Genomic DNA, 24,550 nt, shown 5'->3' with positions numbered 1-24,550 from the left:
TTTTAGTACGAGTTGTTGACATTTGATATTCTCGGTATTGATATGTCAATTGTACGTGTTATTTTTTAGTTGTTGACATTTTAATACGTGTTGTTGACATTGGATATTCTCAGTATTGATATGTCAATTGTAAGTGTTATTTTTTAGTTGTTGACATTTTAATACGAGTTGTTGACATTCTATATTCTCGGTATTGATATGTCAATTGTAAGTGTTATTTTTTAGTTGTTGACATTTTAAAACGTGTTGTTGACATTGGATATTCTCGGTATTGATATGTCAATTGTAAGTGTTATTTTTTAGTTGTTGACATTTTAATACGAGTTGTTGACATTCGATATTCTCGGTATTGATATGTGAATTATAAGTGTTATTTTATTGAATGTTGATTGTTGAAGATTCGAAGATTTGAAGATTTGAATGTTGAAGATTTGAATGTTGAAGATTCGAAGATTTGAAGATTTGAAGATTTGAATGTTGAAGATTTGAGGATTTGAAGATTTGAATGTTGAAGATTGGATATTGCAATCGGAACAAATTGCAGTCTAGTGTATTGGATATTGCAGTCCGCGAAAATTTATCCTTGAGCAATTTTTATGATTACCACATGGCAGCTTATTATTCGTCCATATGTACAAATGATTGGCTAGGAATGATGGTATGGTGTTACTTTAAGAGATGTTGTCATTTTAACACAATCCTATATATATATATATATATATATATATATATATATGGATGTACTAAGATGATATATATATATATATAGAGGTGTATTCATATGCTTTTCCTATATTATATGCTTTTTGCTTTTTAATCCCAACCCTTCATTCTTAACATCTAATGGCCGAAATTAAGGCCTGATCATCTATTTTTTTTTAATTAATTATGTGGAAAAGGGCTTTTAAGGGAATGACAATGTTGGTGGTTATGGAAAGTCCAAGATTTTCTCCTCACACAATATTGCGTTGGTTTTTTCATTATTCTCTAGAATTTTTTCTTCTCTTTCACCGTGAAAATAACCTCTCTTCTCTTTCATTTTTCAACATTAGTTCTTCGTTAAAAATCAAATATTGCCTTGGTTGTAATTATCGGCCATTTTTCGGAGTTTTCCTGGAATATTATCGTGAATACAATGGAAGAAGGTGGTTCCTCAACAATGGACCAAGCTTATGATTCAAACATGGATGAAGGTAATTAATTTCGAGAAGTCATCGTTTTTTGTATCTACGTTTCATTAATATCCAAATCACACATATTAGCGCCTTCTTTGACATTCTGTATCTGTTAATTAAAGGGGATCGCCTAGGGTTTACAATTGAGTTTGCATGGGCTAGGGTTTATGGACGGGCGGTTTGGATGTAAAGTTGTGAATAAATAATCCAACTATTAGTTTGTCTTGTTTATGGTTTAGAAACGTTGATTCATCTCGGGTGTTGTGGTACTAGTTACAAATAATGTAGATTTAGTACTATATAATTTACATTATTAGATAGATAATTCACGTTTTATGTTGTGTTAGACGCGTTAATTAAACTAAGGTGTTGTGTTATTAGATATATATAATGTTGATTTAGTTCTGGATAATGTACATTGGTAGATAGATAATGCAAGTTTAATTGGTTCATAATGTTTGTGTTAGCTGAGTTTTTGTTTTTTGTGATTCTGTGCAGTGGTTGTTGTACCTGAGTGTTCGAAAGATTTGAAGCCTGTCTTTGGCCAGAAGTTCAAATCACTGGATTTTTGTTTTGCGTTCTACGATGTGTATGCCCGGGCTGTTGGTTTTGATACTCGCAAATCACAAACGAGAAAAACTGATGGTATAATTACTTGGTATAAGGTGGTATGCAACAGGGAAGGCAGCAAGAACTCGTGCGTGGATGACCAAGCAAATGCACGGTCTGGTTTTTCGTTGAAACGTCGACGTTTATCCAAGCGTTGTGGTTGTAAAGCCAATATCTCATTCAAGTTCTTCTCCGACGGAGGAGTTTCAGGTTATACTGTCGAGGAGTTTAACGAAGTTCATAACCATTACATGGTTGGAACAGAGCATCAGCAGTTCATGTCAATCAATCGAAAGTTGGACGACGTACATCACCAATTTATCCTTGATTGTTCAAAGGCTAACATAGGTCCCACGCTCACGTTTAATGTGCTGAAGGAAATTCTAGGTGGTTTTCAGCTCGTTGGCTGCAATGTTGGGGATATAAGGAATGCTTCACGAGACATCAAAGCATACGCTCATGGTATTGACGTACAAATGGTTTTGGATGATATGGCTAGGAAGAAAGAGATGTCCGAGGCATTCACATATGAGTACGAGGTTAATGCTAGCGACCAGCTGGTTGCTCTATTCTGGTGTGATGGTTTGATGAAGAGGAATTACCACATGTTCGGTGATATTGTGGCTTTTGACACAACATACAACACAAATAGGTATACCTGTCGTGCATTAAAACAGTTAATACGTACATTATTATATGCATTAATATATACTATATATGCATTATACATGTTCTTTGCTTGACTTATGCCGGCTTATGTTACACAGGTATTGTATGATCTTCGCGCCCTTCACGGGAAAGGACAATCATGGGCGACCAGTAACTTTCGCTGCTGGTTTGGTAAGCAGCGAGAAGACCGGCGCTTTTGCATGGCTGTTTAGACATTTTGTCCAATGTATGGGTGTTGCTCCGAAGATGATTGTTATAGATCAAGATTTGGGGATGAGATCGGCTATTGAAGAGATTCTTGTTGGGACTCGCCACAGATGGTGTATGTGGCATATCATGCACAAGTTGGCCAATAAAGTTCCTGGTCGGTTGTTGCGGGACGAAGATTTCAAGAAAGAGTTCAATGCCTGCGTCTGGTCGGATCTGCTAGAACCTGATGAGTTTGAAGAAGAGTGGAATGGAATACTTGAACGTTATGACCTGGAAGACCATGGTTGGTTGAAGACATTGTACGACTACAGGCAATTATGGATACCTGCATACTTCAGAGATTTCCCAATGGGCTCGATGATTAGGACCACCTCTATTTCTGAGTCAGAGAATAGCTTCTATAAAAAATTTCTGAAGCCACGCAACAACATTGCCGAATTCTACTTGAATTTCAACCAAGCTGTGGATTTCCAGCGGAATAGTAGAATAAAGCTGGACTACCAAGACGCGACTGCCCTACCTATATTGGCCACTGCTCTTCCTTTCGAGAAACATGCTTCTACTCTGTACACAGATAGTATGTTCAAGAAAATACAAGAGGAGATTGTTGAGGGAAATGACAGATGCCGCGTTTTGGACTTCTCGTCTGCAGACATGGTGGACACCTACAAACTCGGAGACAGCCTTCGCAATTCGTACTTTGTGAGACATGATAAGAGTGACGAGTCATACTCATGCGATTGCAAACTTTTCGTTAGGCAGTATATTCTTTTTGTTTAGGAACAATGAAGTGAAAAAGATTCCGGATGACTACTATGCAAGTAGATGGCTGAAGACCCCGCTAGCTAAGGCTGTCCATGGACATGTTGATGATACTTTACCTACACAGTCCTTTGTTGATGAAAGGCAAAACGTTTCAAAGCAAGGGATCTCACTGTTCTATGGTTTTCTTCGTCGCTTTGAGACGGACATTGATGTGCTTCGTGCATTCGTAGGTGGACTAGAGGAACTGTGTAATTCACTTCAAGCTGGAACTCCTTTAACATCTGTTTCTGAGAAGAGGCGCATGATTGAACAGTTTTATGGAATGGAAAGGCCGGAAGTCGTCGAGGTCCACCCTCCGGATGTGGTAAAGACGAAGGGGCACGCGAGCAGCTCCGCTAGTCGTCTGATTTCCAAGAGAGAAAAGGCTATCAAGGATGCTACTAGGCCCCTTAGACGGTGTAAGGCGTGCGATGAGTTGTGTCATCATGACTCTACAAATTGTCCAATGCTTAAAGAGCTTGAAATAGAGAATGAGCTGCGTAAGGGAAAGAGGAAATGTTGATTTATTATCAATCAAACAGCATTATTTTTCTTTGTTTTGCGTTTTATGCGCAGTGTTTAAGTCTATTTCTTCACACATTGAACAAGGATTTAAAAATGATTGTTCATTATTAAAGTTTTTTTGTGTATTATTGTTATCTATTTTTTACATTATTTTAATTTACTACGTGCAACGTATTCTGATTTATTATAGGAGCCGGGTGTTTTGGAGTCATAGTATTTTGCATAATGTGAATCACCGTGCAATATATGGATATTTACAAACATTAACCATGCATAAGTATTACATTATTGTGTTATATGCAATGGTATGTAACTTCACAAAATTCACGGAAAAATGCATTATAAATCGAGTAATTTACATTATTTGTTTCCTTATATGCATTATACTTTTCTAATACATTATTCCCTGAATTTTTTACATTATTAGGCAATAATTTGTAATTATTAAGTTTTAAGAAACCATTACCAGTTTTGTGCAACAAGCATATAGTACCAACATTTCCAAAACATTCTAAATGACCTAGTTCAGGGGTATGCAAAACATTTAGTACCAACATATCCAAAACAATCCACCATATCCAAAGCATTCGGACCCCTAACTTCAATGTTCACATTTCCATCATAAAAAAAACATCTAGTTCATATCCAAATCAAAACCTATCTAGTTCACTCGATCCCATGATTCTCGACCCACCTTTCAAAGCTGAATTTAGCCAGCTTATCCATCCAATGCTTCGTGGCTTGTGTTTGGTTGGTCCCAGACTTCGAGTTGTGTGGAGAAGTTAGCAGAGCAGTTGTAAACTTCATTCGCAACAATTCTAGGCTCTTCGTTCCTTTGCCAGTTAGACCACAGTCCCAATCCTTCTCCCTCTCTCCGAAGTACGTCTCCATATGCCTCATCACATACACCCCCGTGTCCATTGTGGCACTGTTGTTCCTCCACGGCATTGTCACGACATGCGCACTACATATTCTGACCTGTGCCGCCATTTTTGAAACCTTGGACTTCGTAAGGGCTGCTGCAAAGAATTTTTTCTACACGACAAAAAAAAAAACAAATTAACATTGAAATATAATGTGCAATTTGTGATGTGTAATGCATAAATTTTGGTGTATAATTCAGAAATGGAGAATGTGAAACTGGAATATAATGTGCAATTTTGGATGAGTAATGCAGAAATTGTGTTGTATAATTCAGAAATTATGTGGTGTAATCTATATTACCAGAAGAGAGGGTGTCTCCCCATATTTTTCTCCAAAGGTCCCGTGTGACTCCGCCAAGGTGTGATCAATGATGTTCATATTGGAATCTCGAAGATCAAAACAGACCACATACTGATGGTATGCTCCCCAAACTGGGAAGAAGATCTGCACAACGGAAGTACCATTACAACACATTATTATCTCCATTACAGCTACGAAACAACTACATTATTTCACTATAACTCACCATTTCATACTTGTCCCACTGATAGATGCTCGTTCCAATTGTTTCCTCCAACACCCTGGTCCAGAACGTATCAAACTAGAATTCTTCGGTCCATTCGGGTTGTGCGTCCACCATTGACTGAATCTGTAGTTTGTTTGGGTTAGCCGTATCAAACTTGACAGAAACATGGAGAGAACGGTGTACACTCACGCATGGTTTTGTTGAGAAGAAAAGCCTGGAAACTGTCTCTGGTGCCTTGTTCCTTTCCATTGTATTCAGGTAAGAGCTCCATGTGTCGATAACATCGGGGGACACTGGCTTGAATGGTGCTAATGACTGCATCTCGATCTGCACAGTACTCTTAAAGTTGTCGTAGTAGACAACTGAATCCCTGTACATGTTTAGCCAGTTAAAACAAATTGACATGTCCCAAAAATGAGAATATCTAAAGTATAATTTTTACCTGTTCTTCTCCGCAGTGTTAAGAACCCAGTAGTAGATTTGCTTGTCCACTGTGTGTGGCTTTGCCGTCAGTCTAACCGCTCTCTCGTTGAATGGAGACCGGGCAGCCAGACTAGGCTTCTTCAATCGTCCTTTTCCCTTCTTGAAAAAAATAAAGACACAAATAAAGCAATTAGTGGATCTATTACTTTAGTTTTTGAATTAACTACGCTATTTGATACCTCATCCGCATCCGACTCCTGTGCGATGTGTTTCCCTCTCGCTTTTTCTTGATCACCAACCTTTCGACCACCATGTTTAGGAACTACAGGTTGTAGTGGCTCATTTGTTCTCGCAACACCAATTTGTACGCCCTTAAGGGGTGCACCAGTCTGTACCTGTAAACAAGAAAAAAATATTACAATTCAACAATGCATGACATCATCTTAATAATGCATAAAATTGTGTCTCCATTTAGATATTCAACCTCTTGCCGAATGTCCATCTGTTTGCCCTTTGCTGCCTTCGAAGTTCCCTCCCTAGCTGGCTGTTTTCTCTTGGCTGGTGGAACCTCAATGCGTCTCCCTTTGGTTGTCTGGGTTATTTGAAAAAATAGTTAAGCAAAATGAACTGATGAATGCAGTAATATATACATATAATGTACAGCTTGGGGCATATAATGAAAGTTTTTTATTACCCAATGCAAGTAATGCTCGGGGCATATATTTACCTTGACGGTGTCCTCCACGGCTGCACTCTTTGAATTGTCTTTATCTTTCCCAGCTTTACTCTTGGCCGCTGCATTCTCCCTATCCTTCCCATCATCTTCGACACTGCTTCTACGCACCTGCAAACAAGGCAACACATACAAAAAATGTGTAATAATGATACTAACTAATAACACTTAATCATTTATTTTCTTGAAGCATACCTCAGTTGCTGCTCCTGACCTATGCAAGCGGGAAGGTTTCTCAACCCGTGCACCGCTAGCATCTCCTGCCGTGTTATCAGGGATATCACTGCCTATTTGATCTTGTATGGGCATGTCCTCTCCTTGGTCAGCAGCACCAACCGGGTCATCTTGGGCTGTATCAACGTTGTTCGTTGTCCCTGAACCACCAGCCATGTCTGTCGGCTGTGTTTGCTATGACGCAAACGGGTCAGGACATTCAAAACCCTCAAGCACAAAAGATGGCCTATCGAAGCCTCTTGCAATCTCCTTCTTCTTGTCATACGCCGACATCATTTTTTCCATCTCTTCAATCCACTCTGGACTGTACTCCTCTTCGTCTTGCCTTGCCTGAGTCAATTGCGTAACTATTTCTTCATCTTGAACTACAATCTCATCCTCTAATCCCAGCAACTTCTTCCCTATCTGACTCCCTACTCGGATGCCGGGATCCTCCAGCAGTTCAACGGGTATCATCTTGAAATCCTCTACCCACGTCGTGATGGCATGGCCCATCAGCAGACTTGAAGCGATGAACTTATCTCGTATACGTTTAGCTCTGTTTGTGCTTGGTGCTGCACCATCTCCTCTGTTCACAGCCTGCAACCTCCTAGCTTCCTCATCCATCAAATACTTTTCCTTATCAACACGGTCCTCCAACCTTCCAGTACCGAACTGATCACGCTCGGCATCCTCTTTTTTTTTTAAGTTTTCCATCGTCCAGCCTTTTAGTGTTGGCCAGGCCCGGCTGACCCGCCTCCGGATGTGAACCACGCGGTCCACATACGTCAACTGGAAAATACAGAGGTACTGAAGGTCAATAATACATTTTCTGCTAAGCTTAATGCATGAACACACTATGTTTAATGCAAGAAATGACTGACAGTAATGCATAAGTAAAACAAAATATGAAATATGCTTCAATATGACCAACATTCACTTTTCATGCAGAGAGGGTTTCACTTACCAATAAAAAGTGCATAGGCCCGGTGAAATATATAGTATCCCCTTTCTTCCATGTAGGATAAGTGGCCTCCAATACTGATAAGACGTAGCCGCACCAGTTGAGACTCCTAATCCCATCAACATCATCGATGAAGTGTAGAATCTTCGGCTTCAAGTTACCGTCCGCCGGTGTCTCAATTACTGCATTTTCTAGCATGAACATGATCATCCGTTTGAAATCAGGACCACCGTTCACCTCCTGCTTAATCACCTTCGCAACATCAGCCGCTGTCATTTTGTAACGACTCTTTCCACAACGTTCTGCAACGTAGTCGTTGAACTGGAATTCGGTTTGCTTATCAACTGGCCTTGAGATTGGTGTTGGCCCTTTTGGAAAACCTAACGTCAGATGGACATCTTCCTCATCGATCGTCAAGCCTCCACCGCCACATAACGGTATCTGGCAGCGTGCAAGATTCAATGAGTTGAGAACCCAGAAGGCGATGTACCCGGGGATCTCGCTGATGTTGTAGTGTAGCATGGCCCCGAATCCGAGTTCTTCCACTGCTTCCTTTTGCCGTGGGGTCAGCTCTTTCAAAAAATTCACAAAGTCTGTGGTGCTCCTTGTGTATAAATGGTCAACCTTTTTCCCTCGAGTCTTCCTCTTTTCCGCATCTTCACTTGAGGTACTAGCCTCTGCCATCTGCTGTTCCTTTAGTCTATCTCTAAACTTTTGTGCCACTGATAAAGGCAGTACATCTTCCACAGCCTGCTCTATAGCCAATCTTGGGTGTTTGGAAGCTGCAAAAAGGAATAAGTGTACAACTACAATTAATAATGTAGCAACCACGATTACAATCAGCTATGGAATACAGTTGTAATGCAAAATAACATGACCACAATGCACAAAAAATGTTAAATAATGTTGAAATCTTGACTGCAATGCACCAAATAAGCACTACAACTACACACCGTCATCAACAAAACTAACACAAACACAAATAATGCAGAAAAAGAACTGAATAATGTACAAAAAAAGGTAAACCTCTTCTAGCAACATTAAAGCAGAGATGGAATTCAGTTGTAATGCAAAAAAACAGGAACAAAAAGCACCAACCACATTAGAATTTGCAACCAACTTCTATAATGTTGATATCCAACCGAATAATGCATAAATATAACGTCATAATGTACACAAAAGGTAAAGCACTTCTAGCAACATTATGTCTGCTATGGAATACAGTTTTACTGTCAAAAAACAGGACCAAAATGCACAAAAACTGGTCAATAATGTTGAAATATTGAGTGCAATGCACCAAATAAGCACTACAACTATACACCTTCATCAACAAAACTAACACAAATACATAGAATGCAGGAAAAGAACTCAATAATGTAAAAAAAAGGTAAACCACTTCTACCAACATTAAAACAGAGATGGAATACAGTTTTAATGCCAAAAAACAGGAATAAAATGCACCAAAAATTTTGAATAACGTATGAAACTTCTCCTTAAACGCACTACAGAATAATAATGATGAAACCCAAACGAATAATTCAGAACATTCAAGGAATAATGTTTAGAAATTTGAAACCACTGAGAAGAACAACTACCCACCTATGTGAAAGAGTGGTAATGCAAACAAATAACCATAAAATGCACAACGAACGTTAAATAATGAAACAAACAATGGAAAAACACACAATCGCTTTATTATAAAGGCTCAGCATTCTCACCTTCGGTCTGCGTGGGCTGGCTCTTGTAGGGGCGGCCTCTTTTCGACATCGCAAAACTAACCCACACAACAACACCACCAGAAATCGCGTTAGAAAATACACCAGAACCACAAAATTCGAACATTTAAAGCAAGGTCGACAAGAATCCTCAAATTGAGGACGAATACAACCGAAAACCCTAAAATCAAACCAAATTCTTTTCAGAAAACAACAAAAAACATCCAAATTTTGATACCCCATTATCTAAGGCTCACTATTTCACATTTTTCAAAGAAAATTTACTAAAAATCGAGACTTAATACTCATACCTTACACGAGGAACGGAGATGTACACTTGACCGACGGCGCTCGCGCCCTAAACCCTGAACTTTGAGACCCAGAATCGTCGACCCAGTTGCTTTTCACTGTCAAATTCTGCTTCGAAGTCGCCGCCGGTTCAAAGCTATTTCAACGGCGGCGGCTAGGGTTCGGCTTGTTCCGAAAAATGAGAGAATTTTGGTTGATCTAGTTCGATTTGATAGAATGAGAGAGAGAGAGTAAGAAGTTGGAAGGTGTATCAAAATCCCGCTTAATTATCGGAACTGCCGTTTTGAAACGTGCTTCAGACATTATGTTTTTACTATTATAACCTTATAGTGCACAGAATGCTACTCATAATGCAACACGGGATTAATTTCATAAATCTAATCTTGACCGTCCACTACTATAATCTAATGGATGTGATTAAGAAGGAAATAGTACTCTAAGGGGTAAAAGTACCTTAATGCTCCCCTATATATATATATATATATATATATATATATATATATATATATGGATGTACTAAGATGACAACCCTCTTTATTGTAACACCATACCACCATTTTAGGCTATTGGATCTGAAAATCGTGTGCTTGTCATGCTGCCACGTGTAAAAACACGGAGGTAGGGTGCCACCATAGATAGGATAACATCATACCACCAATATAGTCCGTTAGATCTCATCTATGGACGCCTAGGATTAAGTTTCGTGAAAAAACACGGGTTTGCAGTCTACTGTATTAGATATTGCAGTCGTGGTAAACTGCAATATTGTTGTGGTAAGACTGCAATATTCAATGAACAGCACTGCAATCTGGTAACGTAAAATTCGAAATTTCCTATTTTACCCCTCCGTGTTTTTACACGTGGCAGCATGACAAGCACACGATTTTCAGATCCAATGGCCTAAAATGGTGGTATGGTGTTACAATAAAGAGGGTTGTCATCTTATTACATCCATATATATATATATATGGGATTTGCTACGCTAGTGTCATTTACGAGACGCTGATTCTGAGCAACAATTTTTCTTCATTTTATTTTTTTCCTTTCCATTTTTCGTCGACTTCTTTTTACTAATCGTCTTTCCCAAGCAAATATTTCTCTCAAAATTCAGGACATCACCCACAATCACAATCAAACACCAGTATTCCTTTATAAATAAGCAGGCATTTCATTTTGCACACTCATTTTAAAAATATAATTATAAATAATTAAACTGGAGAAAAAGTAAAGTAAGAGAAAGAATAATACAGAGAAGATGTTTATCTACAATATTTTCTTTTGCACACTCATTTTGAAAATATAATTATAAATAATTAAACTGGAGAAAAAGTAAAGTAAGAGAAAGAATAATATAGAGAAGATGTTTATCTACAATATTTTCTCTCTTACTTTACTTTTTCTCCACTTTAATTATTTATAATTATTTTTTTAAAATAAGTGTGTAAAATGAAATGTCTCTATTACTATGGAACGGATGGAGTATATAACTATACCATCAAATTAATTCTCTATATCTAGCTTCCATCGTATATATACATTTGCTAATATGGAGCACATAAATCTAGCTAGACAAATGCTATTTTGTCAATATCTGCATAACAAATTTTATAATCAACGAATGGTATACACTATACATTCAGGCACGGATCTAATGTGCAAGGTGGATGGACAAATGCCCTCCCTCAAAATTTTATATCTATGTATAAATTCTATTGTAGAAAAAAATTAATATTAGTTTCTTCTTTAAATGCCACTCCTCAAACACTTTAAATATCCTCATATATATTTTTACCCCTTCTATGATCATTTTCTAGATTCGTCCCTGTATACATTCATCAGCAATATGAGGTAGTATGCTCAATCAATGTGACAATTAGAATGGTGTACATAGTAATTAATAAATGAGAGTTTAAATCTACTCATATATAATTCTAAAATATGGAAAAAAAATTAAATACATACATAATATACATGAAAACACTAAAAATATTAAAAACCAAAAAAAAAAGTTTGAGAGTAATAGGATGTGGTGTAGAATAAAATTAGTGTACTCCCTCCATCCCATGTGAATTTGTCCATGTTGGTTTCGGCATGAGTTTTAAGAAATGTAAAAAAAAGTACTCCCTCTGTCCCACATAATTTTACACACTTCATTTTTACCATTTTTGGCAGTTGACCTATATTCCACTAACTCATTTCTACTCATATTTTATTATAAAACTAATACTTAAAAGTAGGACTCACATCCCACCAACTTTTTCAACTCACTTTCCACTAAATTTCTTAAAACCTGTGCCGAGTCAAAGTGGGTAAAATTATGTGGGACGGAGGGAGTAGATTAAAAAGTTAGTGGAATATGAGTCTCACTTTTATTTATTGGTTTTATAATAAAATATTAGTAAAATAAGTTAGTTAAAATATGAAGCGTACTTACCATTTATAGTAATAGTGAAAATGGACAAATAATAGGGAACAGACGAAAATGACAAAAGTGGACAATTAATAAAGGGAGTAGAATGGATATATATATATATATAGAATAAATTAAAGTTCGGAATTGAAAAAAAAATGGGTTGCGGTGTATCGAAGGCCCCACAACACTAGCGAGCCGCACCACAACGGGCCGAGCGTCCCACCGGCCCCAACTTAGGCACCTCACCCGTCCGCCCCGCCCCGCACACCTGCCCCCCAACCATGGCCTCCCCTATCCCAAACAAGGGCAAACTTCAAGATGTATAGTCCAAAAGCGCTTTCAAATTCATGGTGGAAGATCCATTTTCTGCCACGGCTTCTCTGGCCAATCCCTTCCATTTATTAGCATTGCATCTGAATTCCACACTCTTAACTCCACCATCCATCACTTCTTCAACACATCTCCAAATCTCCTCACTCTTCACAATCCCATCCTCATTACCTCTAACTCTAACTCCAATCCTCCAAACATCCTCTATCATCTTCGCATTCGTCCCCTGGTCGGTCCAACAAGGGAATGCCACGACTGGGACCCCACACGACAGGCTCTCTAGAGTCGAATTCCACCCACAGTGCGTGACGAAGCATCCCAGTGATGGGTGCGTCAGCACCTCGAGCTGGGAGCACCACGTCACCATCTTCCCAATCTTATCCAAATCTTCCAAACAGCTCAGTTTCTCTTCCTCTTTCTCCTCGCCTCGCATTACCCACAAAAAGGGCCTCCCAGAGCGAAGGAGGCCAGCTGCGATCTCCTCCATCTGTGGCTTCGGGAGCCTCAACATGCTCCCGAATGCCACATAGACAACCGACGACTGCGGCTTCGAGTTTAGCCACTCGATGCAGTCGTCGGATTTCTCGTATAGGTCGCCACCGAACGACTTCTCCTCAGACGGATCCTCTCCGCCGATGAAGGCGGAGGGGATCAGCGGTCCGACACTGATCAGCTCATAACGGTCGAACGCGCCGAGCGCTTCCGCCTCGAGCGAGTCGAAGGTGTTCACGAGCACCTTCGCCATGCCAGGCTCCGCGTCCAGCAAGTCGAACTGCTCCTTAAACGCCGGAAGCGCAGACTTATCCAATTCCGGAGACGAAGGGAGGAGGACGGAGGGAATGTCGGCTTTCGAGAGCGGCGGAGCTCCCGGGATTTCGATTTTCCAGCCGGGATTTTCCGATTTCTCGTTGATTTCGTCGGAAAATCCGTTGAAATAGTGGTAGTATATGCACAAGACGGTGGCCGGTTGGACCCAGAGGAGGGCGCTGGGGATGTGGAGCTCACGCGCCACCTCCGTCGCCCAGGGGAGGAGGAGCGTGTGGACTAGGCACGAGACAGGGCGGCCCTCCTCCGCTGCGGCGGCGATGGCGACTCTCAAGGCGGTGGAGCCGTTGCTTCGCATCGCGTCCATGAATTTATCAGCGTCGTCGCCGAGCTTGAAACCGTCGTCGAATCCGTCGGAGAAGGCGAGGAAGGTTAGGCCCTTGGTATCCTCCGCCAAGCGGCGCCGCGCGGAGATGCAGGTGAGGAAGGTGACGTGGATGCCCATTTTTATGAGATTCTTTGCTAACTGAAGGGAGGGGTTGATGTGGCCTTGCACCGGTAAGGTCACGAGGAGGACGTGGCGCTGTTCCATTGGCGGAGAAGGATTTTTGTATGAGCAAAATGAATGTGGGATTTGAGGGTTTTGAACAATTTTGTGAGTGTGAGTAAATATAGAATACTTGTGGAGGCATGTGTGTGTGAGGTTTGCGGTGACGACAGGATAGTACAAAAGCAAAAGATGAATTTTCCTTGCTTGTTTGATTAAAGTAAAAATTGTCGGGTTTAAATTTTATTGATGATTGAACCACATGCAATTTGTAAGTTTCTATATGGAGTATTTGAGAAGGCACATTTGATATCTCCTTCCGTTTTAAAAATATGGCATTTAAAATGACAATGAAGATTAAGCACAATTGCTAAAATAAGAGAGAGAAAGAGATTGGTTGTTAAAATAGTGTTATTGGATAGTGATATTCATATTGTGTTACGGATGCAATTCTACATTGAGTGTGAGAACAACTGTTGTGATATATAGACCAAATGAGCTCTCTCTTCTAAAAGGCTAGTCTGGGTTGTGTTCTCATGTTTGGTCTGTATCACATTGTCACGTTATTATTAGTGTTGGTTTGTATCACATTGCCACGTTATTATTAGTGTTTAATGAATTGTAATGGTATGTCATAGTGGTATAAGTTAAATAAATGAAAATGTCTATAACTTGCTTATAATAGTTAGAATAAGGAAATACATATATTTACAAAGGAATGTGATCAAATGAAAACTCTAAATATTGTACAAACTCAAAACTATGATCTGGGCCATTGAAAAATGTCAACAGATCAAAAAAAAACATCAATAGGAAAATGTCAATAGAATTTCAACGGTAGTCAATGATTGATGCTGTGTTGATATTGTGTTGACATTAAAATCATGAAATTTTACACTGTTGATATTGTATTAAAAATGTGTTGAAGCTGTATTAATGAGTTTTGAGTTTATACAATATATAAGTTTGCATTTTATCACTATCCTATTTACAAATTTGTAACGAATATAAATAATTGGAGTAGTAAATAAAATACTATAAAAGGCGCATAAGGGCCAACGAGAGGCATTTGCCCACCTGCATATGGGCTGGATCCGATTATGGAATCTATAGAGCTTCAGATATTAATTGCTTCATAAATCAGTATGTTTTGAATTATGCTTTTATACTGGCCGGCAACTGATTATGGAACAATGACAGCAAACTTGCCACAGCTTTTCTCAATACAAAGAATTTATTATTTAAATATATAAAGATGAGACGCAATTATATGTGCTAAAATTTTTAAAAAACATAACTATAGATGATACAAAAGAAAGTTTTTCAAATTTATTTTTTTAAGATGTTAAATTTGCAATCGAATACTAACGATAAGAAAATATTTAAAGCTTTGATTATATATTAAAAAATATAAATTAATATTCTTAATTGCATTAAAAAATATACTAAATAATTTTTTTTTGGCAGTGTCTAGTCACAATTTGCATTTTCATCTCCCTTCTTAAGAATGAGATGACCATGAACTTTTATCTCCCTAAAAAAAATTAAATATACTTTTTAAAATAAGAAAATTATAATTAATTAATTAATTAATTAATTAATTAATTACTCCCTCTGTCTCATAGAAATAGCCCATTTAGAATTAGCACGAGTTTTAATATTTAATTGGTAAAGTAAAAGAGAAGGAAAAAAAAGTAGATGGAATTGTGTAATGTATGGTGGGTCCATAAATAATAAAGTAAAATTAAAGAGAAGTAGAAAAATGTTGTCATAAATGGAAATGCACTATTTGTATGGGACCGACAAAAAATGAAACATGGTCTATTTCTATGGGATGGGAGGGAGTAATAAAATATTTTTGCCGTCGCACAAGAATATGCACTATTTTCTTTTTAGTCCGTTCTACGAAAATATGCATTTTCCAATTTAAAAAACTATTTCTCTCTATTGAGGTGAGACTCATTCCTCATCAACAATACTTTAATTACTTATTCTTTTATCTCTTATTTTTTTTAATTATACATTAAAATTCGTGTCCAGCCCAAAGTGCATATTTTTACAATACGGAGGGAAGTAAGATTACTTCAAAGACTCAATTCCGACGAATTCGAGGAGGAATATGAAGCGTTGCTTACGTGCTAACAATCAGTTCAACATAAAATCTAGTTTCCATATAGTTTATCCACATATGCTAATATGCAGCATATTATTATATTTTAAATCTACAAACAAGCTTTATTCTTGATATTTAACTATTCCATCAAATTAATTCTCTATATCTAGCTTCCATCGTGTATATACATATGCTAATATGCAGCATATAAATCTAGCTATACAAATGCTATTTTGTCATTTGTCAATATGAGGTAGTATGCCAATCATGTGACAACTAGAATGTTGTACATAGTAATTAATAAATGAGAGTTTAAATCTACTCATAATTCTAAAATATGGAAAAAAATTTATATGCATTATACATGTACATGAAAACACTAAAAAACCAAAAAACAAAGTTTAATAGGATGTGGTATAAAATAAAATCGGTGTACTCCCTTCGTCTCCTATTAATTGTCCATTTTAGTTCCGGCACAAGTTTTAGGAAATGTAAACGAAAGTGGATTAAAACGTTAGTGGAATATGGGCGGTCCCATTTTTATTTATTGATTTTACAATAAAATATGAGTAGAATAAGTTAGTGGAATGTGGGGCCTACTTACCATTTATTTATGGTAAAAGTGGAAGTGGACAATTAATGGGGGACGAACGAAAATGACACACGTGGCCAATTATTGGGGGACGGATGGAGTAGAATGGATATGTATAAATGAATAAATTAAAGTCAGAATTAATAAAAAAAAAAAGGGTTGCGGTGCATCGCAGGCCCCACAACGCTAGCCAGCAGCACCACAACGGGTCGGGCGTCCCACCAGCCCCAACTTAGGCACCTCACCCGTCCGCCCTGTTTCGCACACCTGCCCTCCAACCATGGCCTCCCATCCCTCCTATTCCAAACAATGACAAGGACAAGCTTCAAAATGTATGGTCCAAAAACGCCTTCAAATTCATGGTGGAAGATCCATTTTCCGCCACAGATTCTCTGGCCAATCCCTTCCATTCACTAGCATTGTTTCTGAATTCCGCACTCTTCAAACCATCATCCATCACTTCTTCAACACATCTCTAAATCTCCTCACTCTTCACAATCCCATCCTTACCACCTCTAACTCTATCATCTTCGCATTCGTTCCTCGATCCGTCCAATGGGAAAACGCCACAACAGGGAACCCACACGATAGGGTCTCCAGAGTCAAGTTCCAAACATTATTCCTGCGTTCGCCACTGACTTTATCTCTCTTTATCTTTTTTTACTTTATTTCTCTCTCTTACTTTTTCGATACTTCCTCCGTCCCACAAAAAATGTCACACTTGTGGGACGGCACGGGATTTTAGAAAGTTTTATTTTGTGTGTTAAATAGAGAGAAAAATTATTATTTTTATATTCAGGTGAGATATAACTTTTTCCAAAAATGAAAATGTGATATCTTTTATAGATAAAGTAAAAAAAGGAAAGTGTGACATCTTTTGTGAGACGGAGGGAGTACTTTTTTTAATCTCCGTGCATATTTGGCTTTGGTTTGTTGAAACTATTGCCATGCCATGAATGATTTCCACCTACCACTGTCAAATAAATTAATGTTAGGACTATGACTGCGAAGGGCGCAAATGGTTTGTGAAGTGATGGACATGATTCAAAGAGTAGACATGTGCCTAAAGATGGAACCACTCGTCAAGCATATGATTGATATCTTTGTTTAGTGTGTCAACAATTTTAAAAATAAGAAATTTTCAAATAACAGATATTTTAATATAGAGGGAAGATTTTTTTTGTTCTACGAACTTTGGCAAAGTATCATTTTAGGTCTGTGAACTTTGAAAATATCATTTCAGGTCCATCAACTATGGGTTAATATCATTTGGAGTACTTTTTAACTATTTCCAAGTTTTTTTGGACAAAAATACCCTTGATACCTTAAAGGGTATATATTTTTAATAAATTTATCCTATACTCATATTTTTTTATAAATATCTTTACTATATATTTTTGATGAATTTTTAAAATATAATTTGACCTTCAATATTATCACTTAATTTTGTAATTAAGTGACATGCAAGAAAAGATCCTTATTAATTTTTTTATTATTAAAGAAAAGTTCTTTATTCAATTTTAAAATTCTTTAATATAAAAATTGAAGAAGCAATTTTACTTGCATGTCACATAATTAAGTGATAATATTGAAGGTCAAATTATATTTAGAAAATTCGTCAAAAATATACTGTAAAGATATTTATAAAAAATATGAGTATATGATAAATTTATTAAAAATATATACCCTTTAAGGTATCGAGGGTATTTTCGTCCAGAAAAACTTGGAAATAGTAAAAAAGTACTTCAAATGATATTAACCCATAGTTGATGGACCTGAAATGATATTTTTAAAGTTCACGGACCTAAAATGATACTTTGGCAAAGTTCGTGGACTAAAAAAGATGTTCCCTCTTTTAATATAAAATTGATATAGTAACAGAGAGTAAAAGAAAATTGCAGAAAATGGATCACACATAACTCATTATACAGAAAGAAATTTTTCAAAAATAAAAGTTTTAAGTCATTATAGAGAAAGAAATTTTTTAAAAATAAAAATTTTTACTTTTAGAGATAAACTAAAAAAGAATGAATTTCTATTTTTAGAGTGCGGAGAGAAAATTTTTAATTACAATATCCATTATCCATGGATCTACTCGCCACACTACTTTTTGTACTTCATCATGCATGTGACTAACTATTCATAATCCCACAATTTTTTTTTACAGTGAACTACAAAAATGATTTTTAAATTATGAATTTATACAATTCAGCAGAATATTATACAAATAATAAAAATTAATAGTTTTAATCAATTTAAAAATATAATTAATAGTGTACTACCAGTAACTACGTTTTAAAAATATTACACCTTTTAAATTGTTTCCTAAATTTGACGCTACACGTTTTTATTCCATACTCTTCAAACCACCATTCATCACTTCTTCAACACATCTCCAAATCTCCTCACTCTTCACAATCCCATCTTCATTACCTCTAACCCTAACTCCAATCCTACAAACATCCTCTATCATCTTCGCATTCATCCCCTTGTTGGTCCAACGAGGGAACGCCACGACCGGGACCCCACACGACAGACTCTCCAAAGTCGAGTTCCACCCACAATGCGTCACGAAGCATCCAAGCGAGGGTTATGATTCATAAGATATAGTTTAATATTAGAATGAATCACCGTTTTATCTGTGAATGATTGGAGTAACAATTCCATCTCTTAATTCGTTTTGCTCATTTTATTTCTTTTAATTGTTGTTGCATTATCTTCGATCAAAATCTTAAAAATAAAGTATTTATTGTTATGTATTTTGTTTGCTTTAGAGTTAAATAATCTTTACTTTCCTTGTGGATCGACACTCGAAGTACTACATTCGATGATGTATTCTTTCAGTATCGTTGTAATATTAGATTTATTTTATTAAACTTCTTGATTTTAGAACTTGAAAATTTTATATTTTGCGATGATGATTATGTTTGTTGTGATGATACATTTAATATTATATATGTTTTTCAACATAAAGTCCATATTCTATTAAGGTGTCTCGGGAGTAGAAGTGAAAAAAAAAAAGTATTCACGTTTATACCCTTCTACATTTTTCTTATGTTGAGCCTTTCTTATTGTTTTGTGATGATAATGATATAGGTTGTGATGATGCATTTAATATTGTGTTGTTTCAACATAGTTTCATATTTTCAAAATACTAATCCGTGCATCGCACATGTGTAATACTAGTTTTGTTTAGTTTATAAACAATCTATTACGTACACATTACGTTACATGAAAATATGAAATGAATCTATAACCTCACATCACATACACAGCAATAAAACAGGAGATACATTAGGCAAAGACGCCCTTCCATAAGCATAAAATCAACTATAGCATAATCACTAAAATGCAAATCTGTATTGAGGACGGAGTGGGAAACTCACGACAATGCTTACTATCCCACAATGCTTCCCTGATACGTGTGATCAATACATTGAGAAATGTGATCTCCACCAACGTGTAGCTGAATATGAGAGACCAAAAAAAACTGATATCTTTGCCCGTTTGTCCATCTCCAATTAATTGACATCCTTACTTTTTATTTCTTATGTAATGAAACTCGCATTCCACTAGCGTATTTCACTTAAATTTTATTATACTCCCTCTGTTCGAGTTTTATAGTCACATTTTGCCATACAAGTCTGTCCCACATTTATAGTCACATTTAGAATTTTTCATATTTGGACATAAAATTTTACCCCATTATTCACTAAAATTACACCTAAATATCATTATCAACACAAAAATAAACCAAAATAAAAATAAAAAACCAAAAAGTAAAAAAGGGACTCACCTTCAACCAACTCACTTCATTTATTACTCACTCTTCCATCTCACTTCATTTATTACACACTCCACCATCTCACTCTTCCATCTCACTTCATTAATTACACACTCCACCAATTCCTTAAAACTCGTGCAATAACTAAATGTGACTATAAATCTGGGATGGAGAGAGTAAAATTTATACTCATAAGAGTAGGACTCCTATTCTTTAAATTTTTCCACCAACCTTCGACTGCATGTGTCGAATTAATGCATGTCAATTTAAGACCCGTGGTCCAAAAACGCCTTCAATTTCATGGTGGAAGTTCCATTTTCCGCAGCAGCTTCTCTGGCCAATCCCTTCCATTTACTAGCATTGTGTCTGAATTCCACACTCTTAACTCCACCATCCATCACTTCCTCAACACATCTCCAAATCTCCTCACTCTTCACAATCCCATCCTCACCACCTCTAACTCTAGCCCCAGTCCTCCATACATCCTCTATCATCTTCGCATTCGTCCCTTGATCCGTCCAATGGGGAAATGCCACGACAGGGATCCCACACGACAGGCTCTCCAGAGTTGAGTTCCATCCACAGTGCGTAACAAAGCATCCCAGCGAGGGGTGCATCAGCACCTCGAGCTGGGAGCACCACGTCACGATTTTCCCAATCTTATCCAAATCTTCTAAGCAGCTCAGCTTCTCCTCCTCCTTCTCCTCGCCTCGCATTACCCACAGAAACGGCCTCCCAGAGCGAAGGAGGCCGGCCGCGATCTCCTCCGTCTGCGCCTTCGGGAGCCTCAGCAGGCTCCCGAATGCCACGTAGACAACCGACGACTGCGGCTTCGAGTTCAGCCACTCGATGCAGCCGTCGGATTTCTCGAAGAGATCGGCGACGAACGACTTCTCCGACGGATCCTCGCCGCGGCTGAAAGCGGAGGGAATCAGCGGTCCGACTCCGATCAGCTCGTAGCGGTCGATCGAGGCGAGCGCTTCGGCCTCGAGCGAGTCGAAGGTGTTGACGAACACTTTCGGCTTGCTCGGCTCGGCATCGAGCGCGTCGAACTGCTCCTTAAACGCCGCACGCGTTTCCGAGGGCGAAGAAGGGAGGAGGAAGGAGGGAAGGTCGATTTTGGAGAGCGGTGGAGCTCCGGGGATTTCGATTTTCCAGCCTGGATCATCCGATTTCTCGTTGATTTCGTCGGAAAATCCGTTGAAATAGTGGTAGTAAATGCACAAGACGGTGGCCGGTTGGATCCAGAGGAGCGCGCTGGGGATGTGGAGCTCACGCGCCACCTCCGTCGCCCAGGGGAGGAGGAGCGTGTAGACTAGGCACGTGACGGGGCGGCCCTCCTCCGCTGCGGCGGCGATGGCGGCTCTCAAGGCGGTGGAGCCGTTGCTTCGCATCGTTTCCTTTAATTTGTTGGTGTCGTCGCCGAGCTTGAAACCGTCGTCGAATCCGTCGGAGAAGGCGAGGAAGGTTAGGCCCTTGGTATCCGCCAAGCGGCGCCGCGCGGAGATGCTGGTGGCGAAGGTGACGTGGATGCCCATTTTTATGAGCTTCTTTGCGAACTGGAGGGAGGGGTTGACGTGGCCTTGCACCGGAAACGTCACGAGGAGGACGTGGCGCTGTTCCATTGGTGGACAAGGATTTTGTCTGGTTGTGAGTGTGGGATTTGAGTGCTTTGTTTATGAGTGTAAATATATATAGAAATCTCATGGAGGCATGAGTAGGTGAGGTTTGCGGTGACGACAGGATAGTACAAAAGGAAAGATATTTTTTTTCATTGCTGGTTTGTTCATATCAAAATTGTGGGGTTTGAATTTTATTGATGATTGCACCACGTGCAATATATACTCCCTCCGTTTAAAAATATGAGCATTCGAAACAATCGCGGAGCCAGGATTCTAATCCTGGGGGTCCGCATTACTGCTAAAATTTGTTGAGTATTTTCTATGTTAACGGCATGGAAATAGCTCCGGCATAAGTGATGTATGTACGAGAAATGGATAATGAGATAAAGAATTAGAGCATGAGTAGTAAAATTCTGAAATATAGTAAGTTAGTAACTACATCGATAGAAAATAAAAAAATAAAGAACAAATTTTTATAATAAAGAGTATTGTTCAGACTAATAATATATCTATGTATTTATAGAATTAATGAATAATTTTCTTCTATTTTAGATTTTTAAAATATAAATGATATGATTAAAACTGATTTCTGAATAATATTATTCTGAAATATTTATATATTCATGGAATTAAAGAGATATGAGTAATTTGTATTGTTAATGAAAATCATCTAATTGTAATTACCAAAAAAAAATTATACAAAATTAATAGCTACGTACGTATAAGATTAACTCAGCTGCTAAATTCAATTGTTAATTGTTTTATACATATATTATACTCCATAGGAATGAGTCGAATGGGTGAGGATAGGAATGAGTCGAATGGGTGAGGGGCCCAAGGGCCCCCCACCCCCACCGTGGCTCCGCAGCCACTGATTCAAAATGACATTAAAATTAATGTATAAAATGACATTAAAATTAATGTATATGGGTAATATGTTAGAACAAATTTCTGTATATGAAAACAACCATATTTTTATGGAATGAAAATTGCACATTTTTATGAGACGGATGGAGTAATATTTTTTCTTCAATCCACTATAGTGAAATGTTTTTCTTGAAGATGAGATTTAAAAAATTAAGTGGACATCTAAAAAAAATAACTTGTTTATAATGGATAGATTAAGGAAATACATATATTTTAAAATTTGTACTCCTACCGTCCACGAAAATTCGTCCCGATTTGACCAGGCACGGGATGAAAAATGAGTTGTAAAAGTTAGTGGATTGTGGGTCCTACTTTTATATATTAGTTTTATAATAAAATATGAGTATGAATAAGTTAGTGGAATATGGGGTCCACTACCAAAAATGGTAAAAGTGAAATTGGAAAAATTTTGGGGGACGGACGGAAATGGAAAAATAGGACAAATTTTGGTGGACGGAGGGAGTAATAAATATAAATAATTGTAGTAAATAATAAAAGGCGCAAAACGACCAAAGAGAGGGATTTGCCCATCTGCATATAGGCCGAATCCGTTTATGGAAATTATAGAAATATTAAGAGCATTCACAATGGGTGGGGCGATCACCAAAGCCGATTTAACTCCCCCTCCCCTCCGCCCTCGCGCCGATCAATAGCCTCAGCCGATGGCCTCATCGGCACCGCATTGGCCCTGCATTGGGCCTCCACTGCGAAGGCTCGGGCCAATGCCGGAGGCTATTTCAATTTTTTTTAAAAAAAAAATTACTACATCTATACATACATCCTTCCTCCATTTTAGACATTCAACTCTCAACATTTTCTAATAATACATCCCTCATCATTTCACGCATTCATCTTTCTAGCAAAATGAATCCCAATGATGTCAATAATTTCGGCGATAACCAGTTTACTGGCCACGAAGGTCAGTTTACGAATCATGCTTTTATACTTTTACAGTGACCGACAATTGATTGGGGAACAATGACAGCAAACATTTTGTCACAACTTCTCTCACTACAAAAAATTAATTTTTAAAATATACTCCTTTCGTCTTATAAAAATAAATGCACTTTTCATTTTCATATGTTCCACAAAAATATGTGCATTCCATTTTTTGAAAAATTATCCCAATTTGTTACCCTTATATATCAACATATTTACAACTTATACCACCATTAAACATTATTAATAATAAGGGTTTCACATTCCACTAACACTACTTTAACTACTCCCTCCGTCCCAAGGAAGATGACCCCTTTCTTGGGCGGCACGAGAATTTATGCAACTTTATTTTGTATGTTAATTGGAGAGAGTAAAGTAAGAGAGATGTAATAAAGTAGAGAGAAGGTGTTTCTATATTTATTAATGAGTCATCTTAGTTGGGACAAACTAAAAAGGAAAGTGAGTCATCTTCAATGGGACGGATGGAGTACTATTTTCCTCATCTCTCTTAGAGTGTCAACAATAATGTGGACAAGGCCGGTGGCACAGACACAAATAGTTATCTAGCCCAATAGTGGATTGCCTACAGCCACAAATCACATTATTTTATCAAAAAAACAATAAAATATAAAACAAATCACGAAAAAAAATAGTGATCGCCACCACCGCAGCTCGCCGGGCCGTGCAATAGGCCGCCCCGGGCAGCGTCGTGGCCCCGG

At 37.9% G+C, this 24,550-nt stretch overlaps 2 protein-coding genes and 3 pseudogenes across 2 annotated transcripts; 1 reads left to right on the top strand and 4 right to left on the bottom strand.

Annotated features, from left to right (window-relative positions):
• Window positions 1-1,135: 1,135 nt before the first annotated feature.
• Window positions 1,136-3,990, top strand: LOC125194751 (protein FAR1-RELATED SEQUENCE 5-like). The gene is made up of 4 exons (XM_089064793.1): window positions 1,136-1,193; window positions 1,674-2,436; window positions 2,552-3,358; window positions 3,444-3,990. The coding sequence occupies exons 1-4, from the start codon at window positions 1,136-1,138 to the stop codon at window positions 3,988-3,990; spliced, it is 2,175 nt and encodes a 724-aa protein (XP_088920919.1).
• Window positions 3,991-4,658: 668 nt separating this feature from the next.
• On the bottom strand, window positions 4,659-5,294 carry LOC148931464 (uncharacterized). The gene is made up of 2 exons (XM_089064012.1): window positions 5,217-5,294; window positions 4,659-5,027 (listed from the first exon to the last, which is right to left on the bottom strand). Exons 1-2 carry the CDS (start codon window positions 5,292-5,294, stop codon window positions 4,659-4,661), a joined length of 447 nt encoding a protein of 148 aa, XP_088920138.1.
• Window positions 5,295-5,517: 223 nt separating this feature from the next.
• On the bottom strand, window positions 5,518-9,617 carry LOC148931463 (uncharacterized; annotated as a pseudogene).
• Window positions 9,618-12,302: 2,685 nt separating this feature from the next.
• On the bottom strand, window positions 12,303-14,166 carry LOC125201795 (UDP-glycosyltransferase 75C1 pseudogene; annotated as a pseudogene).
• Window positions 14,167-20,404: 6,238 nt separating this feature from the next.
• Window positions 20,405-22,066, bottom strand: LOC125218179 (UDP-glycosyltransferase 75C1 pseudogene; annotated as a pseudogene).
• Between the last annotated feature and the right edge of the window lie 2,484 nt (window positions 22,067-24,550).

The sequence above is a fragment of the Salvia hispanica genome, chromosome 2 (genome assembly GCF_029641045.1).
Source record: "Salvia hispanica isolate PSC_SH4W2 chromosome 2, Shi_PSC_v1, whole genome shotgun sequence".
Lineage (NCBI taxonomy): Eukaryota > Viridiplantae > Streptophyta > Magnoliopsida > Lamiales > Lamiaceae > Salvia > Salvia hispanica.
The sequence above is the reverse complement of the archived record's forward strand: the minus strand, read 5'-3'. Positions and strand labels throughout refer to the sequence as shown.